This window comes from Artibeus jamaicensis, unplaced genomic scaffold (genome assembly GCF_021234435.1).
Source record: "Artibeus jamaicensis isolate MK-2021 breed Jamaican fruit bat unplaced genomic scaffold, CSHL_Jam_final contig_233, whole genome shotgun sequence".
Lineage (NCBI taxonomy): Eukaryota > Metazoa > Chordata > Mammalia > Chiroptera > Phyllostomidae > Artibeus > Artibeus jamaicensis.
In genome coordinates, this window is record NW_026521486.1 from 174,073 (window position 1) to 193,544 (window position 19,472).

The 19,472-nt window shown below is 55.2% G+C and overlaps 2 protein-coding genes across 2 annotated transcripts; both read left to right on the forward strand.

Annotated features, from left to right (window-relative positions):
• Positions 1-521: 521 nt before the first annotated feature.
• On the forward strand, positions 522-8,416 carry CPT1B (carnitine palmitoyltransferase 1B). The gene is made up of 19 exons (XM_037160749.2): positions 522-616; positions 1,037-1,196; positions 1,560-1,699; positions 1,982-2,159; positions 2,372-2,473; positions 2,658-2,795; positions 2,879-2,956; positions 3,834-3,941; positions 4,013-4,097; positions 4,703-4,898; positions 5,085-5,270; positions 5,354-5,459; positions 5,549-5,665; positions 5,924-6,088; positions 6,167-6,301; positions 6,394-6,546; positions 7,085-7,198; positions 7,657-7,749; positions 7,886-8,416. The coding sequence occupies exons 2-19, from the start codon at positions 1,056-1,058 to the stop codon at positions 7,967-7,969; spliced, it is 2,319 nt and encodes a 772-aa protein (XP_037016644.2). The 5' UTR covers positions 522-616; positions 1,037-1,055; the 3' UTR covers positions 7,970-8,416.
• A 3,605-nt stretch (positions 8,417-12,021) lies between these two features.
• On the forward strand, positions 12,022-18,416 carry SYCE3 (synaptonemal complex central element protein 3). The gene is made up of 3 exons (XM_037160806.2): positions 12,022-12,086; positions 12,463-12,571; positions 18,123-18,416. The coding sequence occupies exons 2-3, from the start codon at positions 12,463-12,465 to the stop codon at positions 18,278-18,280; spliced, it is 267 nt and encodes an 88-aa protein (XP_037016701.1). The 5' UTR covers positions 12,022-12,086; the 3' UTR covers positions 18,281-18,416.
• Positions 18,417-19,472: the final 1,056 nt, after the last annotated feature.

Here is a 19,472-nt window from a genome sequence, read left to right on the forward strand (position 1 = left end):
AGCAGCAGCCGAGGACTCACTCAGATTGACAGAGTAACCACTGCTCTGAGCCTCAGTTTCCCCTCCTGAAAAGCTTGGCTTTCAGTGCTGTGGGCTTGAAAGTTGAGGGTCCATCCTGCCCATGGGAAGCCCCTCCTCTCTGCCTTTCCTGGATCCAGCTTGGAAGTGACAAATGCGCAAGGAACTGCGTAGGGAACTGGGGAGCAATGAGGGTGCAGAGTGCCCCCGGGTGGGGCTGCCCAACCCTGTGCTCTGGAGATCAGGGGACAAGCTGCACAGCTGACACAGATGACCTTTCCCCTACATTCGACTATTTTTAGCTCTAATGCCACCATCCTCACGTGAGACCCTTTACCCCGCCCCCACCCCAGGTTCCCAGACCTTTGAGCAGTCTTCACCTCGCCGAAGCCTGCCCCGTCCCCCGCCCCCCCCCCATTTCCACTGCGGAGGGGAGTGGAGTCTGGTGGCCACCGCGTCTGTTTTCTCAGCCCAAATTTGGGAGTTGGTATCAGGTTTCTGGTGAGGGCGGGGCGGGGGTGGCCAGCCTGAAGGACGTGGGGACACGGGCCAGAGTGACTGGCCCCACACGCCGACAGGAGTGAGCCCGAGCTGTGCTGTGAGTGGAGTGGGGAACAACACAGGATCGCGCCGAGCGAGCACCGTGTGTGGGCAAGGGCACGCGAGGCCCCACGCGATCGGGGCTGGGGGCACCCAAACGTGCCTCGCTCTGGACAACAAGGCTTATTACTGGGGCACTTCCCGGCGCTGCCCTTCGCTGCCCTCCGGGATCCTGAAATTTTCAAGGCCTCGAACCCACCTCCAACCTGAGCCCTGCACCACTGTGGCGGGTCCTGCCCTGAACGCAGGCGCAAGGGTTCCGCCCATTAGCCAGGCTGGGGTCTGGGTGGCGGTGGGCTGGGGGCGCTGGCGGGGGCCGCTGCTAACGGGAAGGGGGCGGGGGCAGGCCGCAGGTGGGGCCTCGATGGGGGCGGGGTAGGCCCAAGCCCGCGGGAACATCCCTGCAACCCCCTCCCAGGTGCGGGCCAACCACCAGGATGGCGGAAGCGCACCAGGCTGTGGCCTTCCAGTTCACCGTGACCCCAGATGGGGTTGACTTTCGGCTCAGTAGGGAGGCCCTGAAACACATCTATCAGTCTGGGATCAACTCCTGGAAGAAACGCCTGATTCGCATTAAGGTGGGCGCAGGTGGTTCTCCCGGCCTCTTCCTGCGGCAGGTGCAGCAGAACAGAGCCTTCTAGAGGCGGAGGCCAGGTGTCGTGAGCCGCTGCTCCGTTGTCCAGGTGCTCCACCTCCACCTCGGCTGGCAGTTCTGCCGGGGAATAGGCTCCAGTGGTGCAGACACCAGAGGGGTGGTGGAGGGCAGACAGGTGTTCAAGAAGCGGCAGTGGGTACTGAGTGGGGGGGGGGGGGGGGGCTGCAGGTGTGGGACTGAGGAGGAGGATGGGGAATAAGGACACAGCAGGGGAACAAGGGAGAAAGCCTTCCAGGCGAAAGCCAGGACCTGACTCCCGCTCCCTTGCCCTGTTTCTGCCCCACAGAATGGCATCCTCAGGGGTGTGTATCCTGGCAGCCCTACAAGCTGGCTGGTTGTTGTCATGACAACAGTGGGTTCTTCCTACTGTAACTTGGACATTTCCAAGGGGCTGGTCTGTTACATCCAGAGACACCTCCCTCAGGGGTGAGGAATGGGGCTTTGAGAGAGGTCGGGTGGGCTCCAAGGCCAGGGTCCCTGAGCTGGGCAGACACAGGACAATAGCCATTAGAGGTCATGGGACAGCCATCCTGTAGTCCCACATCCGTCCATGTGTGTGGTGCACCTGGTTGTGAAGGTCCCCAGGGAGGTGGCTCTCCTTCGGTACCTCCGCGAAGATGGCTCACCACCGTGGAGAGTGCAGGGTCGGCGGAGTTCCCCTGAGGCCGCTCCAGTGCATACCTGCAGCCCTCTCCCCTTCTCTGACAGATACGGCCCTTACCAAACCCCCCAGACACGGGCACTGGTCAGCATGGCCGTCTTCTCCACGGGGGTCTGGATGACGGGCATCTTCTTCTTCCGCCAAACCCTGAAGCTGCTGCTTTCCTACCATGGCTGGATGTTCGAGATGCACGGCAAGACCAGCCGCTTCACCAAAGCCTGGGCTGTGAGCAGAAGCTGGGGGAGGGTTCCAGTTTGAGGCCCCGGGGCCTCACTGAGGGTCCTGAGCTTGAGGGGACAGGCAGGGGACACTGGTGCCTGACGCATGGGCGTGTCCTGGTTCTGAGAACTCGGGGCCCAACCCCTCAGTGTTCCCTAGTTTGCTTCCATTCTCATCCCTGCTTCCCAGCCCCACACTTTTCTGCTCTGCACCCCCAGGTGTGTGTTCGCCTTCTGTCCAGTGGGCGGCCCATGCTGTACAGCTTCCAGACGTCCCTGCCCAAGCTTCCTGTGCCCAGCGTGCCGGCCACAATTCAGCGGGTGAGGGCCTGGGTCAGGCATCCTGTTGGGCAGGGTAGGCTGGAGTCAGGACTCATCCAAACGTGAGGGACCCTCCCCTTCAAAGAGTGGATTTGAGGGGGGGGGGGACTGGGGGCAGCACAGGGTGGGACAGAGACAGCCATTGCTGTCTGGCTCCCATGCTGACCGGAACCCGGCTGGGTAGTACCTGGATTCTGTGCGGCCCTTGTTGGACGACAAGCAGTATCACCGCATGGAGACGCTGGCCAAGGAGTTCCAGGACAGGACTGCCCCCAGGCTGCAGAAGTACCTGGTACTCAAGTCGTGGTGGGCAACTAACTATGTGAGTCCCCCTAGGCTTCCCCTCCCCCACTTCATGTCCCGGCTGCCACCTCACTGCAGCCCTAAGCTCCCACCCTCCCACAGGTGAGTGACTGGTGGGAAGAGTACATCTACCTTCGAGGCAGGACACCCATCATGGTGAATAGCAACTACTACGTCATGGTAAGAGGTACAGCAGAGGTGGCACTGTGTGGTCAGCTCTATCCCCAGCTGTGGGTCTCTGGGCAAAGGGCCCTGGAGGACAGCCCAGAGCCCTGGTGGTGGTTTCCAGAGGTGAGGGGGTGCTTTGGAGTGAGGCCCAAGGAAAGGGGGGGTGGGGGAGGTCCTGGGAGGATATGGTCAGGAAGCAGCATAGGGGTGATGGGCATACTGAGGGTGCAGAATCCAGCAGCCCCACAGCCTGACGTGGTCATTCTCAGGGGCCCTGGGGCTTCCTTGCCACCACTTTCTCCCTTGGTTCCCTCAGAGGCCTCCTGGCCATGGGCCCTTAGCTTTCCTGAAGCCGTCACTGGGGAATTGCCTCAGGAAGGCCTTCCTCTGTGTTACCCTGTGGATGCAGAGCTCCTCTGAGCACCTGGGAGACCACTGTCTCCCTCTGCCACGTGCCAGTCTCCCTCTGCCACGTGCCTGGCACTGCCCCACCCCGGCCATGGGCTGCACAGCATGCACGGTGCTCCTCCAGTGTCCAGAGAGCACCCCGAGTTGCAGGCTGGATCCCCTTCCTCCCCAAGCCTGCCCTCCCAGAAATACACACAACTAGTCTGTCCCTGAGATTTTAATCAGTTTTTCTAGTGGTGGGAACCCCTTTCTCAAAGCAAAGTTAACAAAACATGACCAAACAGATTATGGAAAAGCAGCTGAAATCAGAGCTGGGGCCCAGGAGGGATGTGGTCAGTTGGGCATTTCATCTTTGGCAGCCCACCTGACAGTGTGGGATGGACAGGAGGCAAGGACAACACCCCTCCAGCCACGAGCAGGGAGACCAGGTGGCACCGTGCAACTGTCACGGCTACCCTGCGGCCTTGGCTCTGTCTTGTAGGACTTTGTGCTCGTCAGGAACACAGATGTGCAGGCCGCCCGCTTGGGAAACGCTGTGCATGCCATGATCACTTACCGCCGTAAACTGGACCGGGAGGACATCAAACCTGTGAGTGGCGCTGGGTGGAGGGCTGAAGGGAGAGGAGGCCCCGTCCTAGCCCTGCCATGCCTCCCTCCCAGGTGATGGCGCTGGGCATCGTGCCCATGTGCTCCTACCAGATGGAGAGGATGTTCAACACCACTCGAATCCCGGGCAAGGAGACAGGTACAGCTGCAGCGCCCGGGTGGGACTGACGGGACAGAGGCCCCTCGCTCCCAGCTATGGGCCCACCGTGGCCAGGTGCCTGCTTCCTGTTCATCACTTAGTGTCCTCGCTGTCTCGGGGTGCAAACAGTCTGATAGCCAGCTGCTGACCAACACTAGACACCTGCTGTTGACAGGCACGGCGCTGGTGCTGGGACCCTGAGTCCCCTCTGTAGGGACTGCTGTCCCCTGAGTAAAGAGCCCCCGAAGGAGGGAGTGTGGCTGCCCCTCCTGGAGGAGGGCGGGCTTGCCAGGGGGCGGGCAGGGACAGAGCAGCAGCCTGCGTTTCTGACATAGGTAGTCTGTGTCCTTTCCTCGAGTTCTGGTTTCCTCCTTTATGAAATGCCTCCTGGGACTGTCGTTGGCATAACCGAGAGGTACGGAGGCTCCCTGCGGGCAACTCTGCCCTGGAAAGGCAGCCCAGGTGGAGGCCTGGCGGAGCAGGGGCCTCGGGAGTCACCCAGTGACCCTGCGGCTGGGGTGCCCAGGCCAGGGCGGCGTCAGGAAGGGAGGTGCCCCCGGCCCTCCGCCCTCTTGCTTCAGCCCACATGCTGGCCTCCGTCACAGACGTGCTGCAGCACCTCGCGGAAAGCAGGCACGTGGCCGTCTACCACAAGGGCCGCTTCTTCAAGCTGTGGCTCTATGACGGCTCCCGCCTGCTGCAGCCCCGGGAGCTGGAGCTGCAGTTCCAGAGGATCCTGGACGACCCGTCCCCAGCCCAGCCCGGGGAGGAGAAGCTGGCAGCCCTCACTGCAGGTGGAAGGTACGCCTGCAGGCGGGGCCATCCTGGCTGAGGTTCGGGCCCCTGGGGGAGGGGCAGTGAGGGGCACTGGTGGCAATGGCAGCAGAGTGGCTGCCATCACTTCCATCTGAGGTGTGTGGAAGGCGGGGCCCAGGGCGGGGCCCTCACCCGTGGTCGCCCTGCACTCACCCTGCCCTCACCCCCCAGAGTGGAGTGGGCACAGGTGCGCCAGACCTTCTTTAGCTCCGGCAAGAACAGGGCTTCTCTCGATGCCATCGAGCGAGCTGCTTTCTTTGTGGCCCTGGACGAGGAGTCTCACGGCTACGACCCCAGGGACGAGGCCAGCCTCAGCCTCTACGGCAAGGCCCTGCTGCACGGCAACTGCCACAACAGGTACCGTGCCGCCCTGCTGGGGAGGAGCCGCTCTGCCTGGCTCCTCACCGGCCCTCCATCATCGCCGTCTCCTGCCCCGGCAGGTGGTTTGACAAGTCCTTCACTCTCATTGCCTTCAAGAACGGCCAGCTGGGCCTCAACACAGAGCACTCGTGGGCTGACGCCCCTATCATAGGGCACCTCTGGGAGGTAACAGGGCCAGAAGGGTCCCGCGGGCAGGCTGTGGGGGACAAAGCAGGGGACTAGGACGGCCTCTCAGCCTGGCCTTCTCCCTGCAGTTTGTCTTGGGCACGGACATCTTCCACCTGGGCTACACGGAGACGGGGCATTGCCTGGGCGAACCGAACCCCATGCTGCCACCTCCTCAGCGGCTGCAGTGGGACATTCCTGAGAGGGTGCGCGGGCCAGGAAGGGGCAGGGATCGTTTGGGAGAATGACAAGTACCTGGATGTCCTGCTGCCTCCTCCGCTCCTGCCAGCCCTGCCCACAGGGGTGTGGCCCCAGGGTGACGGGACTTGTGGGTAGGGTGGTGGACAGAAACACTGTGGGGGGGCCTCTGTCCCTGGGGCAGGCATCAGTGCCTCCCCTGCTGGACGTATGGAGGCCCCGAGATAGCCCGGCCCAGCCCCCAGGCCCTTCTGGTGTCTCCGCAGTGCCAGGCAGCCATCGAGAGCTCCTACCAGGTGGCCAAGGCGCTGGCCGACGACGTGGAGCTGTACTGCTTCCAGTTCTTGCCCTTTGGCAAAGGCCTCATCAAGAAGTGCCGGACCAGCCCCGACGCCTTTGTGCAGATTGCTCTGCAGCTGGCGCACTTCCGGGTAGGGCCCTGCAGGGCGCTGCGGGTGCAGGGCGACCCTGGTGTCCACCTGCCAAGTTCACGCGTCTCTGCTCCCCAGGACAGGGGCAAGTTCTGCCTGACCTATGAAGCCTCGATGACGAGACTCTTCCGGGAGGGACGGACCGAGACCGTGCGTTCCTGCACCAGCGAGTCCACAGCCTTCGTCCAGGCCATGGCGCGGGGGTCCCACACGGTGAGCTCCCTGTGGCCACGTGATGAGGCGGCCCTCACTCCTGCCCCCTTGGGGGTTGGGGCTGCTCCTCACTGCTCACCCCTGCCTCCCAGAGAGCGGACCTTCAGAAACTCTTCCGGAAAGCCTCCGAGAAGCACCAGAGCATGTACCGCCTGGCCATGACGGGCGCCGGCATCGACAGGCACCTCTTCTGCCTTTACGTGGTCTCCAAGTACCTGGGGGTCAGCTCCCCTTTTCTGGCAGAGGTCAGTGTTGAGGGTGGCTGGGTCTCCTGTCCCCAGGACCTCATCTCTGGGGTCTCAGCCTGTTTCTGTCTGACGGGAGGGCTGGGGCAGGTGCCCTGTCCACACTCCGCCTGGACCTATTGTCCTGGCGCTTGGAGCAGAGTTGGCCTTCCTGCGAGCAGGGCAGATGGACAAACGTGTGACATGGGAGGCAGCGGCAACACTCGAGAAAAGTGGAGAGGTGGGGTGGTCAGGCTGGCAGCATGCTCTCGGAGAGGACAGCAGAAGGGGAGATGGGGGAGGGGTGGAGCCGATGGAGAAAGGGGGGAGAGGAGAGGAGGCCAGAGGGGTGGCAGGCCAGCCGGCCTCCACACATGACTGAGGGATTGTGCAGATGCCTTGATGATGAGAACACATAGGGGGCAGCAAGGCCCTGCACTGTGTTCCTCTGCATCCTCAGCCAGGACAATAGCTGGCTCTTGCAGGTGCTCAGTCACCACCTGTCAGCAGGTGTGCACTGAGTGCATGGCATCTGACCATGGCACTGTCCCTCTTGCAGGTGCTGTCAGAGCCCTGGCGCCTCTCTACCAGCCAGACTGCTCAATTCCAGATCCGCATGTTTGACCCAAACAAGTACCCCAATCACCTGGCTGCTGGTGGTGGCTTTGGCCCCGTAAGTGCCCTTGAAGGGGAATGTGTACACAGGACAGGAAATGGGGGGTGTGTTTCAGTGGGGAGGGCAGGGCCTCCAGGAGGTCAGACCAGAGGCTGGGGCACAGCCTTGGACCTGCCCTGCGTGGGACCCCACCTGTGCCAGCACCTCTGTTGAGCATGACGGTGCTCGGGGCTGGCGTCCCCTCGGCCAACTCTGGGAGAGAGGGTGCGACTCTCCCCCAGGACACTCAGGCGGGCTCATTCATCAGGGTTTTAGAGACGCCCCTGGGATGAGGCTCCTCGAGGGGAGCCTGAGATGCTAGATCCCCGGTGAACAGGGGAGGAGGACAAAGTTGTATGGTCCTCTTACTGTCTCCTGGGGGTAGGGCCCTTCCTGGGAATCTCATGGAGCATCAGCTTGGCTTTGGATCTTTGAGGTTTGGTTTACCTCTGCGTCCCGCTTTGTGCTGCTCTCAGGTAGCAGATGATGGCTATGGGGTCTCCTACATGATCGCAGGCGAGAACACCATCTTCTTCCACGTCTCCAGCAAGTTCTCCAGCTCAGAGACGGTGAGTCCCTGTTCCCGCTCAGACCTGAGGAGGGGCCACCAGCTGGGCCCCATCTGGTTAGGAAAGGGTCCTTGTTTGTGGGGACAGAGGGACAGGGGCTTGCCTGGAGGTTGGCCTGAGCTTTTGGCACCCACAGAATGCCCAGCGCTTTGGGAACCACATCCGTCAAGCTCTGCTGGACATCGCTGACCTTTTCCAAGTTCTCAAGGCTGACAGCTGAGGGCTAGAGAAAGGCCAGCTGCCCTTTTGTCCCCACGTGTGGAGGAATGGGCCTGTGGTCAGCTCACAGGCACCAGGGTGACCGTGCACAGATGCCCAGGTTCCAAGGACGGCACTGGCAGCAGGTGCTCCCCGGGCCAACAGTGCTCCCTGAGGCCCACGTGGTGGAGATGGGGTTGGAGCAGGGAGGGAATTTTGACTTTTTTTCTTGTTAGATACTAATAAACATATGGCTGTGCAATTCTCTCTTAGCCCTTAGATTCCTGTGTTTTGTTTGGGAATTAGGAGACCCTTCACCCCTGCCCCAGCTCAGGCCAGAGAGGTGGCAATGGTGGGGCTGGGGCTGGGAGAGGAGAGGCCGTGGCCTGCTGTAAAACGTGTCTCTGCTGAGGTCACTCTGCACACCCACTGTGTGCATCTGGAATAAATTCTTGCTTCAGAACCTTCACCTGTCCTCTAGGGTCACTTGTGTTTGTCTGCTGGGGAGCAAGGCCACACGCCTCCTCTGTGCCTCTGTGCACCCTCTGTGGCCCCTGTGCACGCGTACAACCCTGCGGGGTTTCGGTTTCCCTGAGTGCTGCAGCTGGACCTGGGGCTGACGTCGGGTGGTCATGTCCGTGAAGGGCACACAGGGTAGTCTGGAGCAACATGTACTGCTTCCTTCAGGCCAGCTTCTCTACTAAAAAACACTAAAAGTAAGCAAAAAATAATTCTCACGGAGAGTGTAAGTAGGCATTCCGTTACCAGTGCTGCATGCTTGAGTGACTCTGGACCTCGGTACTCTGCAGGTGACAGCCAGAGCCAGAGCTGCCAGGCGGGCAGTGCCTGCTGCAGTGAGGGACAGACTGGAGGCCTGTGGACAGACTCCTACTTCTCTGAGTGGTGGGGCAAGACGCTCGGGTTTGAGCAGAAGTGACAATCTGTCCTAAATTTTAATGAGATCTCTATGGGTAACCCGGGGGTATTAGAAGAAAGTAGGGTGCAGCAAGGATGGGGAGGACAGAGACCTGCCAGAGGGCACTGCTCACGGTGGCGGCAGAGTTGGGAGAAGTGATGAGATGTAAACCAAGGACCTGAGAATCAGGATCTGAGAACGTCCAAGGCAGGTCCAACAGACCTGACTGGAGGGCAGCAAAGATGAGCCACACTCTTTACTGTTGGTGACAGGGTGATTAAGTGAGATTTTTAAGTGTTGACTTTGATGTGTCTATAAAAAATATTCATAGATTCCTGAAAATATGAAAGCTAATGAGATTCGGGCTCTTGATACTGCTTTAAAGGTAGTTAAACCCCAAAACACGTGGAAGGACTCCAGGGCAGAGGCACTTAACCTCTTCTGAGTCTCTGTGAAAGGCTTATAAAAGCACATCTACTGACAAACGTTACATTCCACATCAGCTTCCTCGGGCTTTTGAGAGCATGTTCACAGACTTCTGCCTCTCTGGGGGCCTGCACAGCCTACCCTGGGAAAGTATCCTTCTAGACACATCGGCTTGCCCAGCCCTGGGAGAGCAGTGAGCAGAGTTTTTATCAGCTGCCTTTTTTTTTCTTTTAAAGATTTTATTTGTTTGTTTGTTTGTTTGTTTTCAGAGGGGAAGGGAGAAAGAGAAATGTGTGGTTGCCTCTTGTGCACCCCTGACTGGGAACCTGGCCCACAACCCAGGCATGTGTCCTGACTGGGAATGAACCTGTGACCCTTTGGTTCACAGGCCAGTGCTCAGTCCACTGAGCCACACCAGCCAGGGCCCAACTGGCTTTTGATTAATGTTGAAATTCAGCCAAAGTTATCTGATCTGTCCTTGGTTATGATAAGAGAAACCATCATGCACAACCAGCGTGTAAACTTCTGGTGACAACCCACCAGACCCAAACAAGCCCTTTGTGTCCCATGGGTTTGCAGGGCCGTACCAGTTAGGCTAGCAGTCATAACAGATAAGCCCTGAAATCTCGATGGAGGTTTAACTCCTGCTCACTTGGCTGAGAAACTCCGTCCGCTCCAGACCATTGTTCGCAGACATGCTGACAGAGCCTCTGGCCTTCTCAGCTAACTCCCAAGTTGCCTCGGACATCAGCCTCCAGCAGGTACGTGAGGGAAGACAGAGAGTCATTCGTGAGAGGCTCTCATGGGCCTGGCCTGGCAGTGACCCAGAGCACTTCCATCTATATCCCACTGGCCTGGACTCACACTGCAAGACAGGCTGGGAAATGGAGTCTAGCTGTGTGTCCAGGTTATAAAGGAAACGTTTGGTGAACAGTTGACTAGTTTGGCGCACAAGGGCACGGACAGACCAGACTGACACCTGTGGGCTCTTTGAGAGCCCACTCTTCTGGGCTCGGGCCCTGCGGCATGTTTGTGAAGCCCACCTCCAGGCCCGTCACATTCTAGCCCAGCTGGTCTCTCGGTCTCCTCTGCCCAAGAACCCTGAGCCCCAACCACACTCACTGAAATTGGTAGGCTCATCCATCCCTTGCCTGTTCCTTCACGGAATCTTCTGTCTGGAGTCCTGTGCCCTTCCTCAGCCTGGCAAACTTCATTGCCCACTAGAGTTATTTCTGACTCATGCTTTTCTGGGCAGTCCAAGCAAATGGCAGAGGGAGCAGAAGTATGCAGGGTGACTCACAGGTGGGAAGGGACAACTTGAGAACCAAGGTGGAGGGTGCGTGGTCCAGGCAGCAGCCTCTTCAGTAGATAGGTGGGGACTGGCTCTGTGCCCAGAATGGTCTGGCTCAAAGCTAGCTGTTTTTTCTGCTCTGCAATCAGTGGACTGAGGATCGGAAACCCTGAGAGATTTAGCGGGTCCCAGATTCATCAGGAATGTCCAACAAGTGTTAAAATACGAAGTTAACAACCTTCTGAACTGGCCTCTCCTCCTCTTCCCCATCTCAGCCATTGGTGTCACACTCCAGCCACTAACCCATCCCAACCCATTCCTACTTTCTCCCTCACTTGGCCACATCACAAGCCCGGTCAAGTTTTACTTCCCTCCACCATGACGACCACCACCTCCCCTGCCCACTGCTCCATCATTATTCATCCAAACAACAGCAACAGCCAGCTCCATCTCCATCTTCCCTCCAGCAGCCAGAGAGGCCTCTTTCCCACACCACTGCTCTGCTTACTGCCCTTCTAAGGGGCCCATCCCCCTCCAGACAAAGACAGCTCCTCCAGCCTCCTCCTGGTCACAGCTGTATGTGCACCCTCTCTAAGCTCAAGTGCTTTCTTCCTGCCCTTGCTTGGGATCTGTGCTTCTACTACCCCGAGGCCAGCAGCACCTGGCAGACCTGGGCTGGAAGCAGTGCCTCCCTTCCCAGTGGCACGTACCTACTTCATCTCCGAGCCTCGGCTTCCTTCTCTGTTAGGACTCAAGATGCAACAATGACAGCAACGTGTAGTAGTTACGAAGACCACAAATGCTCAGGCATCCAGCTATTCATTCAACAAATGTTTGTTAGCACCTGCTGTACCAACTGCTGCCCTAGACACAGTGACACCAGGGTGCAGCAGGCAGGCAAGGCCCTGGGCACAGGGCCGCACCCTCAAAGAGACGAGAGGGGGAGCACAAGAATCAGGACACGAGTGCCCTCTCATCCCAGCTCCACCCTCCCTCGGCCTCACTCCTCCTCCACCAAGGCCCACTTGTTTTCATTCTGGGACCTTTTTAAAAATTTTGAATTTATCGGGATGACAGTGCTTAATAAAGCTGGTATCAGGTACACAGTTCTACAGCACATCATGTGTACACTCTATTGCATGTCTACCAGCCAAGCGAGTCTCCCTCCACCATCACGTGGGAAGGATAATAGTGAAGGTGGTGCTGTCTTTGCACACTGGTGAAAACGTCTCCTGCCCTGGAGCGGCCTGGGATGGCTCCACCTTTTCCGCTGGAGACTAGCCAATGAGGCCTCGAGGTCTGCATCCTGCCCTGCCGGGTTGGTGCAGCCACGCGCTCACAGCCCCACCCCTCGCGCTCCAAGAATACCAGCCAATGAGGGGACCGGTCTGGTAACAGAAAGGGGCGGGGCTTCCCTCAAAGAAGCCTCCTCAGGCCCCAGCCCTGAGAGGGCGGAGGAGCTGACCGAGTCCGGAGCCCGTGGGCCGAGCCCTGGCAGAGCAGCAGGTGAGCGAGGGCAGCCACCCGCCTGAGGGTTCCAGGCCCTGGTGCGCCCGACCCCGGTGCCCAGCGCCTCGCGCCCAACCCCCCACCCCTCACCCGGGTCACCTCCCCGGCCCCTCGCAAGAGCAGGGCCGTTCACGGGCGGCGCCCCGGCCCTGGGTCCTGACTCACACGCGGTGGGTTACGTGTTCACTCCAGGGACACACGCGGTCGGTCGGTTTCGGTGACCCCCTAGGGCGGGAGACGGGGCCGGAGGGGTTCCGAGGTCCCGGCGGGGGCGGCGGGGCCTCCCGGGTGGGGGAGGGGGCCGAGGAGCCGGGGCCGGCGAGAGGTCGGCGGGCGGGCGTCACGGCCGCTCCTCCCTGCGCACCCCGCCCAGATGGCCGCCGCGGAGCCCGGGGAGAGGAGCTACGACGACATGCTGAGGATGCTGTCGGACCTGAACAAGGACCTGGAGAAGGTCCTGGAGGAGATGGAGAAGATCTCCGGTAGGCCGCCCCCCCCGGCCCGGGCCCGCGTCCGGGCTCGCTCGTGCGCCCGGAGTTTGACTCCCCGCCCCGAGCGCCGCCGCGAACTGCCTTCTGGTCGCCCCGCGCGTCTGCACCTTCCTTCCGCGGCGGGGCTGCTGCCCGACTGAGGGCGGAGACGGCGCCTGGGCGCGGCGCGCGGGCCAACGGGGCGCCTGCGGGCAGAATTGGCGCGCTCGCCCGCGATTCGGTCCCCGGTGCAGAGACGGGAGAGGCTCGGGGGCGGGGAGGCGCGGCTCGGGGGTGTGGCGCGGCAGTAGGCTTGAACAAATTTCGCCGTTTTTGCAAGATACTAGCCTGCTCTTTTATTCCACGTTTCCACTAAGTGGTAACCAGCAGAGGCAGTAATATCATTATAGTTTATTTAATTGGCTCTTTACAAATTATAACAATATGTGTAATTCTTATAACTTATGAGCCTAAGTTTTGCTAGAGAAAATCATAATGTAAAACAAATTTTAGAAAGGATGCATACTCTATTCAAATGAAAAAATATTTTTACAGACATTAATTTGAAAATAACCTCCGTTTATTACTTTCAGAAATATTTCTGAGACATGCTTCAGAAAATTTCTATCTAGAAATGTTTGCGATATTTTTGCCTGTGTACTCGAAAATTTTTTATATTTTTAAGAGGTTTTATTTATTTATTTTTAGAGAAGGGGAGGCAGAAAGAAAAGGAGAGAAACCTCAGTGTGTGGTTGCCTCTCACACGCCCCCTACGGGGGACCTGGCCCAACCCTCACACAACCCAGGTCTGTGCCCTGACTGGGAATTGAACCAGTGTCCCTTTGCTTCGGAAGCTGGTGCTCAATCCACTGAGCCACACCAGCCAGGCCAAATTTTTTATATTTTTTAAAGCTACACTTTAAAAGACTTTTGTGATTCATTTTCTCTATAAGCTATATAATTTCTCCCATTTAATTAAATATTCTATTTAACAGCCCTGGCTGGTGTAGCTCAGTGGATTGAGCACAGGCCTGTGAAGCAGACAATCACGGTTGGATTCCCAGTCAGGGCACATGCCTGGGTTGCAGGCCAGTTCCCAGTGGAGGACACACAAGAGGCAACCATACATTGATATTTCTCTCCCGCTCTCCTTCCCTCCCCCTCTAAAAATAAATGAATAAAATCTTTTTAAAAATTCTATTTAACAGCATTTACTGAGCATCTACTCTGTGTTATTCTAGGAATATAAAGTTGAAGAGGTGCTCATTCATTATAGAAGTGGGTGGAAGCCAGAAACAGACATCAACATCACTAATTATAATTTAAATATATGAATTAAAATTAAAACATGTTAATTTTACATTAAAATAAAAATCTGGCAAATGCTAATGTAGTATATCAAGTAATGGGAAGGGGGCAGAGGAAAAAGAGAGGCTGTGTGGGGGGGCAGGAGAGGCTCTGCACAGAGCATTAGGAAAGGCATAGAGATTGGGCAGATGAGTGGACGTGTAGCGGGTGGAGAGGAGGGCCATCCAGCAGAAGAAGTGGTCAAAGCCCCATGTCATGAGGGAAAGCCTGGGGTAGTCAAGGAGCCAGATTAGCGCAGGGTTCACAAGGTAGTAGGCCAAACAAAGAAGAGGCTGCAAGGTTAGAAGTGTCCACAATTCCAAGCTAAGGAGTTTATCTTTCTTGTCTAAGTGAGAGGGAGACATTCTAGTGCTAAATTTTGATCTGTGTTATTTCATCTTTCACATTTATATCTTTAATACAGCTGGAGTACACTGTCGTTTTTCATTGATTTTTTATATTATTTCATCATGAACTAAATTTCGATATATTCTTAGGTTTATCTCTGAGCTTACTACTTTCTTCCATTGGTTTATTTGTCTGTACCATACTATTTTCAAAATAGGGATTTATAAATTGTCTGGATATCTAATATATCGAGGGCTTGTTTCCCATTTTTAACTTTTTTTTAAAGATTGACTTAGTTATTAGACCTTTATTCTTTCATGTCCATTTTTACAATTTACAAAAACTGATAGTTTTCGTATACCTTCCAATTCTTACACCATTTACTTCTTTTTTTCTATCCCATTTGCCAGCATCTCTAATACCAGTCACATTATTAGAGGTATCCTTTTTTGATACCAGTCTTATAGGGAATGTATCCACAGTTTCTCTATTATGTATAATGTTTACTGTAAGTTTTTGGTGTGTTGCCTTTGGTGAATAAAAGATGTCTCCTTCTATTCCTAAATTGTTAGAGTTTGATTGTTTAAAATTAAAAAGAGGTAAACTTTTTTAACTGCCTCTTTTGTATTAAGTGAGATATTCTTATGATTTCCTTCTTTTTATTACTGCAGTTAATTATAGTGATTGGTTTTCTGATATTCAGACATCCTTGAATTTCCTTTACAAACTCTGCTCAATCATAACATATTATCTTAACACTGTTACATTTGATTAGCTCATGTTATAGTTAGGATTTCACATCTATATTCATGTAAAACCTATAATTTTCCTCATATGGTCTTTGGTTTTAGAATAAACCAGCTTAGAGAAAATTATGTTTTTATTTTTATCTCTACTCTCAGATGTTCTACAACAAATATAAATAAAATGCTTCTATAAAATACTTTTCTGTAAAAGTTGCACCAGTCCATATAGTGAGGTTACTAGTCTTCCCTCCTTTCCTAATTTCTGGAATCACTTGTATTACATAAGCATTAACTGTTCTTCAAAATTTGGTAAGAACTCATCTGTCAGATTACCTGGGACCTGAGGTTTGGGGAGGTAGAACTTCATCATTAACATTTTTAAAATGTTGCTTGGTCTCTTTTTCCAATGATGTAAATTAGCCTGCGCACTGTGACGTCCAGGCTTGTCATCATCCTCTGTCACCTGGCTGGCTGACGCTCTTGTTTCATTCGCTGTGCTCTCCGTCATGCATTTCTACTTCCCACGCTCTCAAGGCAAATCCACTTACTGCATCACTAGTTAGTTCTCCCATTTCCTAGAGTTTTGGGACACTTTATCCACATCCTTTACTAAATTTTGTGTCTAGGTGCTATCCCTCAATGGTCACTGTCACCAATCAAACGCCGATTTGGGGTGCAGTGGAAAAGGAAACTTTATTTAGTACAAACAGCTCCACAGCAATACAGCATAGCTATGAAAACAGCACTGCTGTGAGCAGCTCGTGCTATAGCAACGCCGCGGAAACGTGTGAAAACAGCATGGCGCTGCTGGGTCAGGAGTCATCTTTGCGTTTCAGCTCAGGCACCAGCTCCAAAACCTAGCCGTCTGTCTCTCTTTAGTGGAAAGCGCTTGCTGGAAGATACAGGTTGACGTAGGACGGAAGTCCCCGCCCCTGGCCCCCGATTGGTCAGAATACAGCTGCTCCAATTGGGTACAGCTGGGTAGTTCCCAGGGGGAAAGCCTCAGCGCTATTGGTTGAGACAGGATCCCAGGGCCTCCCCTTTAAGGATTGCTAGGCCCGCCGGAAGCAGTGCCGAAGCTTAGGGGAGGCTTAAAGGAAGAGACCTGGGCAGAAATGATTGCTAGGCTCGGGTTTTTTCTTTCTTTCTTTCTTTTTTCGGCCCGGATAGCTACCAGGAGCCCTCCTTAGTCCTCACGGCTCATAGTGCACATCTTAACCATTTTTTCTTAATTTCTGTGTGAGGATCTTGTTCCTACCCAGCAGGTTGTCGATCGGTACAGGGCGAGCCTTGATTAGCCTCTCAGAACTTTTGCTGTTCAAGCCCCTTCCCAGATTATGACCTTGGCTTCGCCACTCTGCAGACTATACCACAAATCCATGGAGGGGGCCTTCCCTCACCACCTGGTCTGTAATAAGGCTCCTCCCACCCCATCTCCCTGTCAACAACATAACTGCTTATTTCCTTCACAGCACCTCTCACATTTGGAATTGTCCCGTATGTTTATGTCTCCTCCCAATGCAGCTGACATAGACATTCCCTGAGGGTAGGGGAGCATCTCTCCTGCCTACTGCTCTGTCACAGGGCTGCCTTAGGAAGGTGCTGCACAAAGAAGGCCTTCAACAAATGATGAAGGAAGGAAAAGCTCAAGAGGCATATATGGCTGGAGGATGTCTGGTGATTGAGTCCTTCCTGTTCTACGTGTGCTACATATTTTTCCTCAGATCAATCAGAAGAGGGCTATGCGCTTACTACAGTGTTTTGATGTATCGCTGAATTGCCTTTTCTGAACTATGCTTCCGAGCTGTGCTACCAGCTTTTTCTTTCGCCTTGTGTTTAAGCCAAGGACTCATAGTCATCATAATGAAGTGTGTTTTCAGCTGCATTACACTTCTCACAAAATATAGCTATAGGACAATTTTTTCTCAGGATAGAAGTGTCTTACACAATGGACTTCTTTTTATTTTATTGTCACTGAGTTTTTTTTAACTAAGCATGTTTTCTTTTGTGCTTTGGCCTTAGGAAGCTTAGAGCTGGAATCCCAGCTGTGTGTAGGTTTATGTGAAATCCATTTCTGTGAGTTGTGTTTTCCTCTGCTTTGTGATTTCTTACCTACCCTAACCCTTTGCCCTACATACCTCAATTACTTGTAGTAAGAGTTTGAGATTAGGATGCTCTCTGTCCCTGACAGATGGAAGGTCAAGGGTAGCAATTCTGAGTCACTGCTGTAGGTCACACAGCTGTCAAGTGCTGAGCTGGAGGAAAGTCTGACTCCATCTGAGCTCCAGCTGCTCCGTAGGGTGACTGCCATGCTTCCCGAAGTTTGAGGATTGCTGGCCTTCTCTGTGTTGAGATATTGTACACACCTTGTCTAACAGCTTCTCCCTGTCATGCAGAAGGGCTAGGACCTTTGTTTTTTGCAGTTCTAGAAGGCAGAGCCATAGCAATGGAGTGGGGGCTGCAGAGGGAAGGGTGTGGACGTGGGGTTTCAGTGCAAGCAGCACGCGTTTACCTGTAGGCCCAGGGGACACTGCTGTCCAGTTGCCCTCGAAGGGAAGGGACAAGAGACTTGGGCAGTGTGGTGGAGAGCAGCAGAGGACACCTAACATGGATTCAGAAAGCCTTACCGGAAGAGAAGCCCTGGTCTGGCCTTAATGACAGCCTGGAGGTGCCCGGGTGGAAGTGGACAGGCTTCCCAGACCACTGAACACGACCACCTGAGGCTCAGGGCTTGCAGAAGGAAGTGGTCAGCCCTACCTGAGCACGAAGTTGAGCTTGGTGGGTGTCATCACTCCTTGAGGCCTGCTTGCACCCACTAGCTGTGGGCTGTGGACAGGTAGGGACCTGTGTTTACTCTAATCTTTCCTAGCATTTTCTAGCAGAATGGTCTCCAGGCTTGTAGTGTCATAGGCTGATGCACCCAGGAGGTAAGGCTTCTGAGATGAGGGGAGCTCTGTGCAGGGAGGCATTTTAATAGGGGGTTTTGTGAGCCCTGTAACAAGTATCTGACCAGCTTCTCTCCATAGAATAATTGGGTGACTCAGCCAGGTATGGGCCCCCGGGGTGCTTCAGGGACACAGCCCCACTCTGTTGCCTGACCAGAGCCTGTCTGGTTGTTGCAGTGCAGGCCACATGGATGGCCTATGACATGGTGGTGATACGCACCAACCCCACGCTGGCAGAGGCCATGCGCCGGCTGGAGGACGCCTTCCTCAACTGCAAGGAAGAGATGGAGAAGAACTGGCAAGAGCTGCTCAGTGAGACCAAGCGCACACAGTAGGCCCCCACCCCACTGCCGCCAGGCCGCTGTCTGCCTATGTGCTGAGCCACTGGGGTGTGGAGCCTTCTCTGCCTGGTGGAGAACAGCAACCCAAATATACAGCTGTGTGCACGGCACTTGTTTCTCTATAAACTTATTTTCAAGCACAACCTGATGATTCCTGTCTGCCCCTCTCCTCCACAAACAAAACACAGGAAGTGTGAGATGCCGGTGCTGCCAGTGAGTGAAGTGTATTTAGTGCCAAGCACAGAAAGAAAAGAAAAAAGGACAGTTGGGGACAAACCAGGTCAGAGGGTGGGATGGGCAGCCAAATTCAGATTTATTTACCTTCCTGTGGAGGGTTCCAAAGTGGGTCAAGGGAACACTATTGTTATGTATCTTGGGCTGCGCCAGGTGCTCATATATGTGACCTGTGTTCTCACAGTTCTCATGAGCGACATGTCCATTGTCCCCACATCACAGGTGAGAACACAAAGTTAGGTGTCTTGCCCAAGTCCACACAGCTAATGAGAGGCAGAGCTACGGTGCAGCCCAGGTCCCATTTAAGAAGGGGGTTGGTGGGAAGTGGAGAGACTGAGCGTGTGGGAGAGACCCCACAGGCTGCACAAGAGCATGAGACCCAGGGATCCAGGCCAGGCCTGGGCTTGGGTAATGGGCAGGCATTGCGGACAACAGAGCAGGGTCAGAGACAAGGGTTCCGGGCCCTCGAAGACCAACCTGACAAAGGAGAACTAGGAGTTGTTTCTGGGGATGGCCATGCCAGGCTCCCCAAGGCCTCAGGACGGGCAGAAAATCCCAGATGCAAGGATGTTTTCCCAGGGGCTTCTTTGCTCCTCTTCCCTCTTCCCAGCCCCTCATGGGCCCCTTGCCTAGCTTTGAACCCTAGGGAAGCCATCTCCTTCCTCGGCTGAGCAGTTGCTGACTCCTCAGCTGGCCAAGTCCAGGTCCTTGGGGATGCAGGCAGTGTGGTTGGTGCTGTGATGGGAACCTGGCCATGGGAGCCCACTGTCTTTAGGAGGGTTTGTGTGAGTGAGCTGAGGCATTGGGGCCAGGAATCATTCATACAGGCAAAAGGGCACGGGTGTGGTAGAGACAGCCAGTGACCAACTCACAGGTTCAGGGGGCCTGGGCTGTCTCACAGGAGGGGAAGTGGGGAGGGAAAACATGAGGCTTATAACAGAAAAGGGAAGTT

Coding starts and splice junctions, on each gene's coding strand:
- CPT1B (XM_037160749.2), top strand. CDS start 1,056: ATGGCGGAAGCGCACCAGGCTGTGGCCTTCCAGTTCACCGTGACCCCA. Junction 2,160..2,371: donor GCTTCACCAAAGCCTGGGCT/GTGAGCAGAAGC, acceptor CTGCACCCCCAG/GTGTGTGTTCGCCTTCTGTC. Junction 2,796..2,878: donor CGTGGTGGGCAACTAACTAT/GTGAGTCCCCCT, acceptor ACCCTCCCACAG/GTGAGTGACTGGTGGGAAGA.
- SYCE3 (XM_037160806.2), top strand. CDS start 12,463: ATGGCCGCCGCGGAGCCCGGGGAGAGGAGCTACGACGACATGCTGAGG. Junction 12,572..18,122: donor GGAGATGGAGAAGATCTCCG/GTAGGCCGCCCC, acceptor TGGTTGTTGCAG/TGCAGGCCACATGGATGGCC.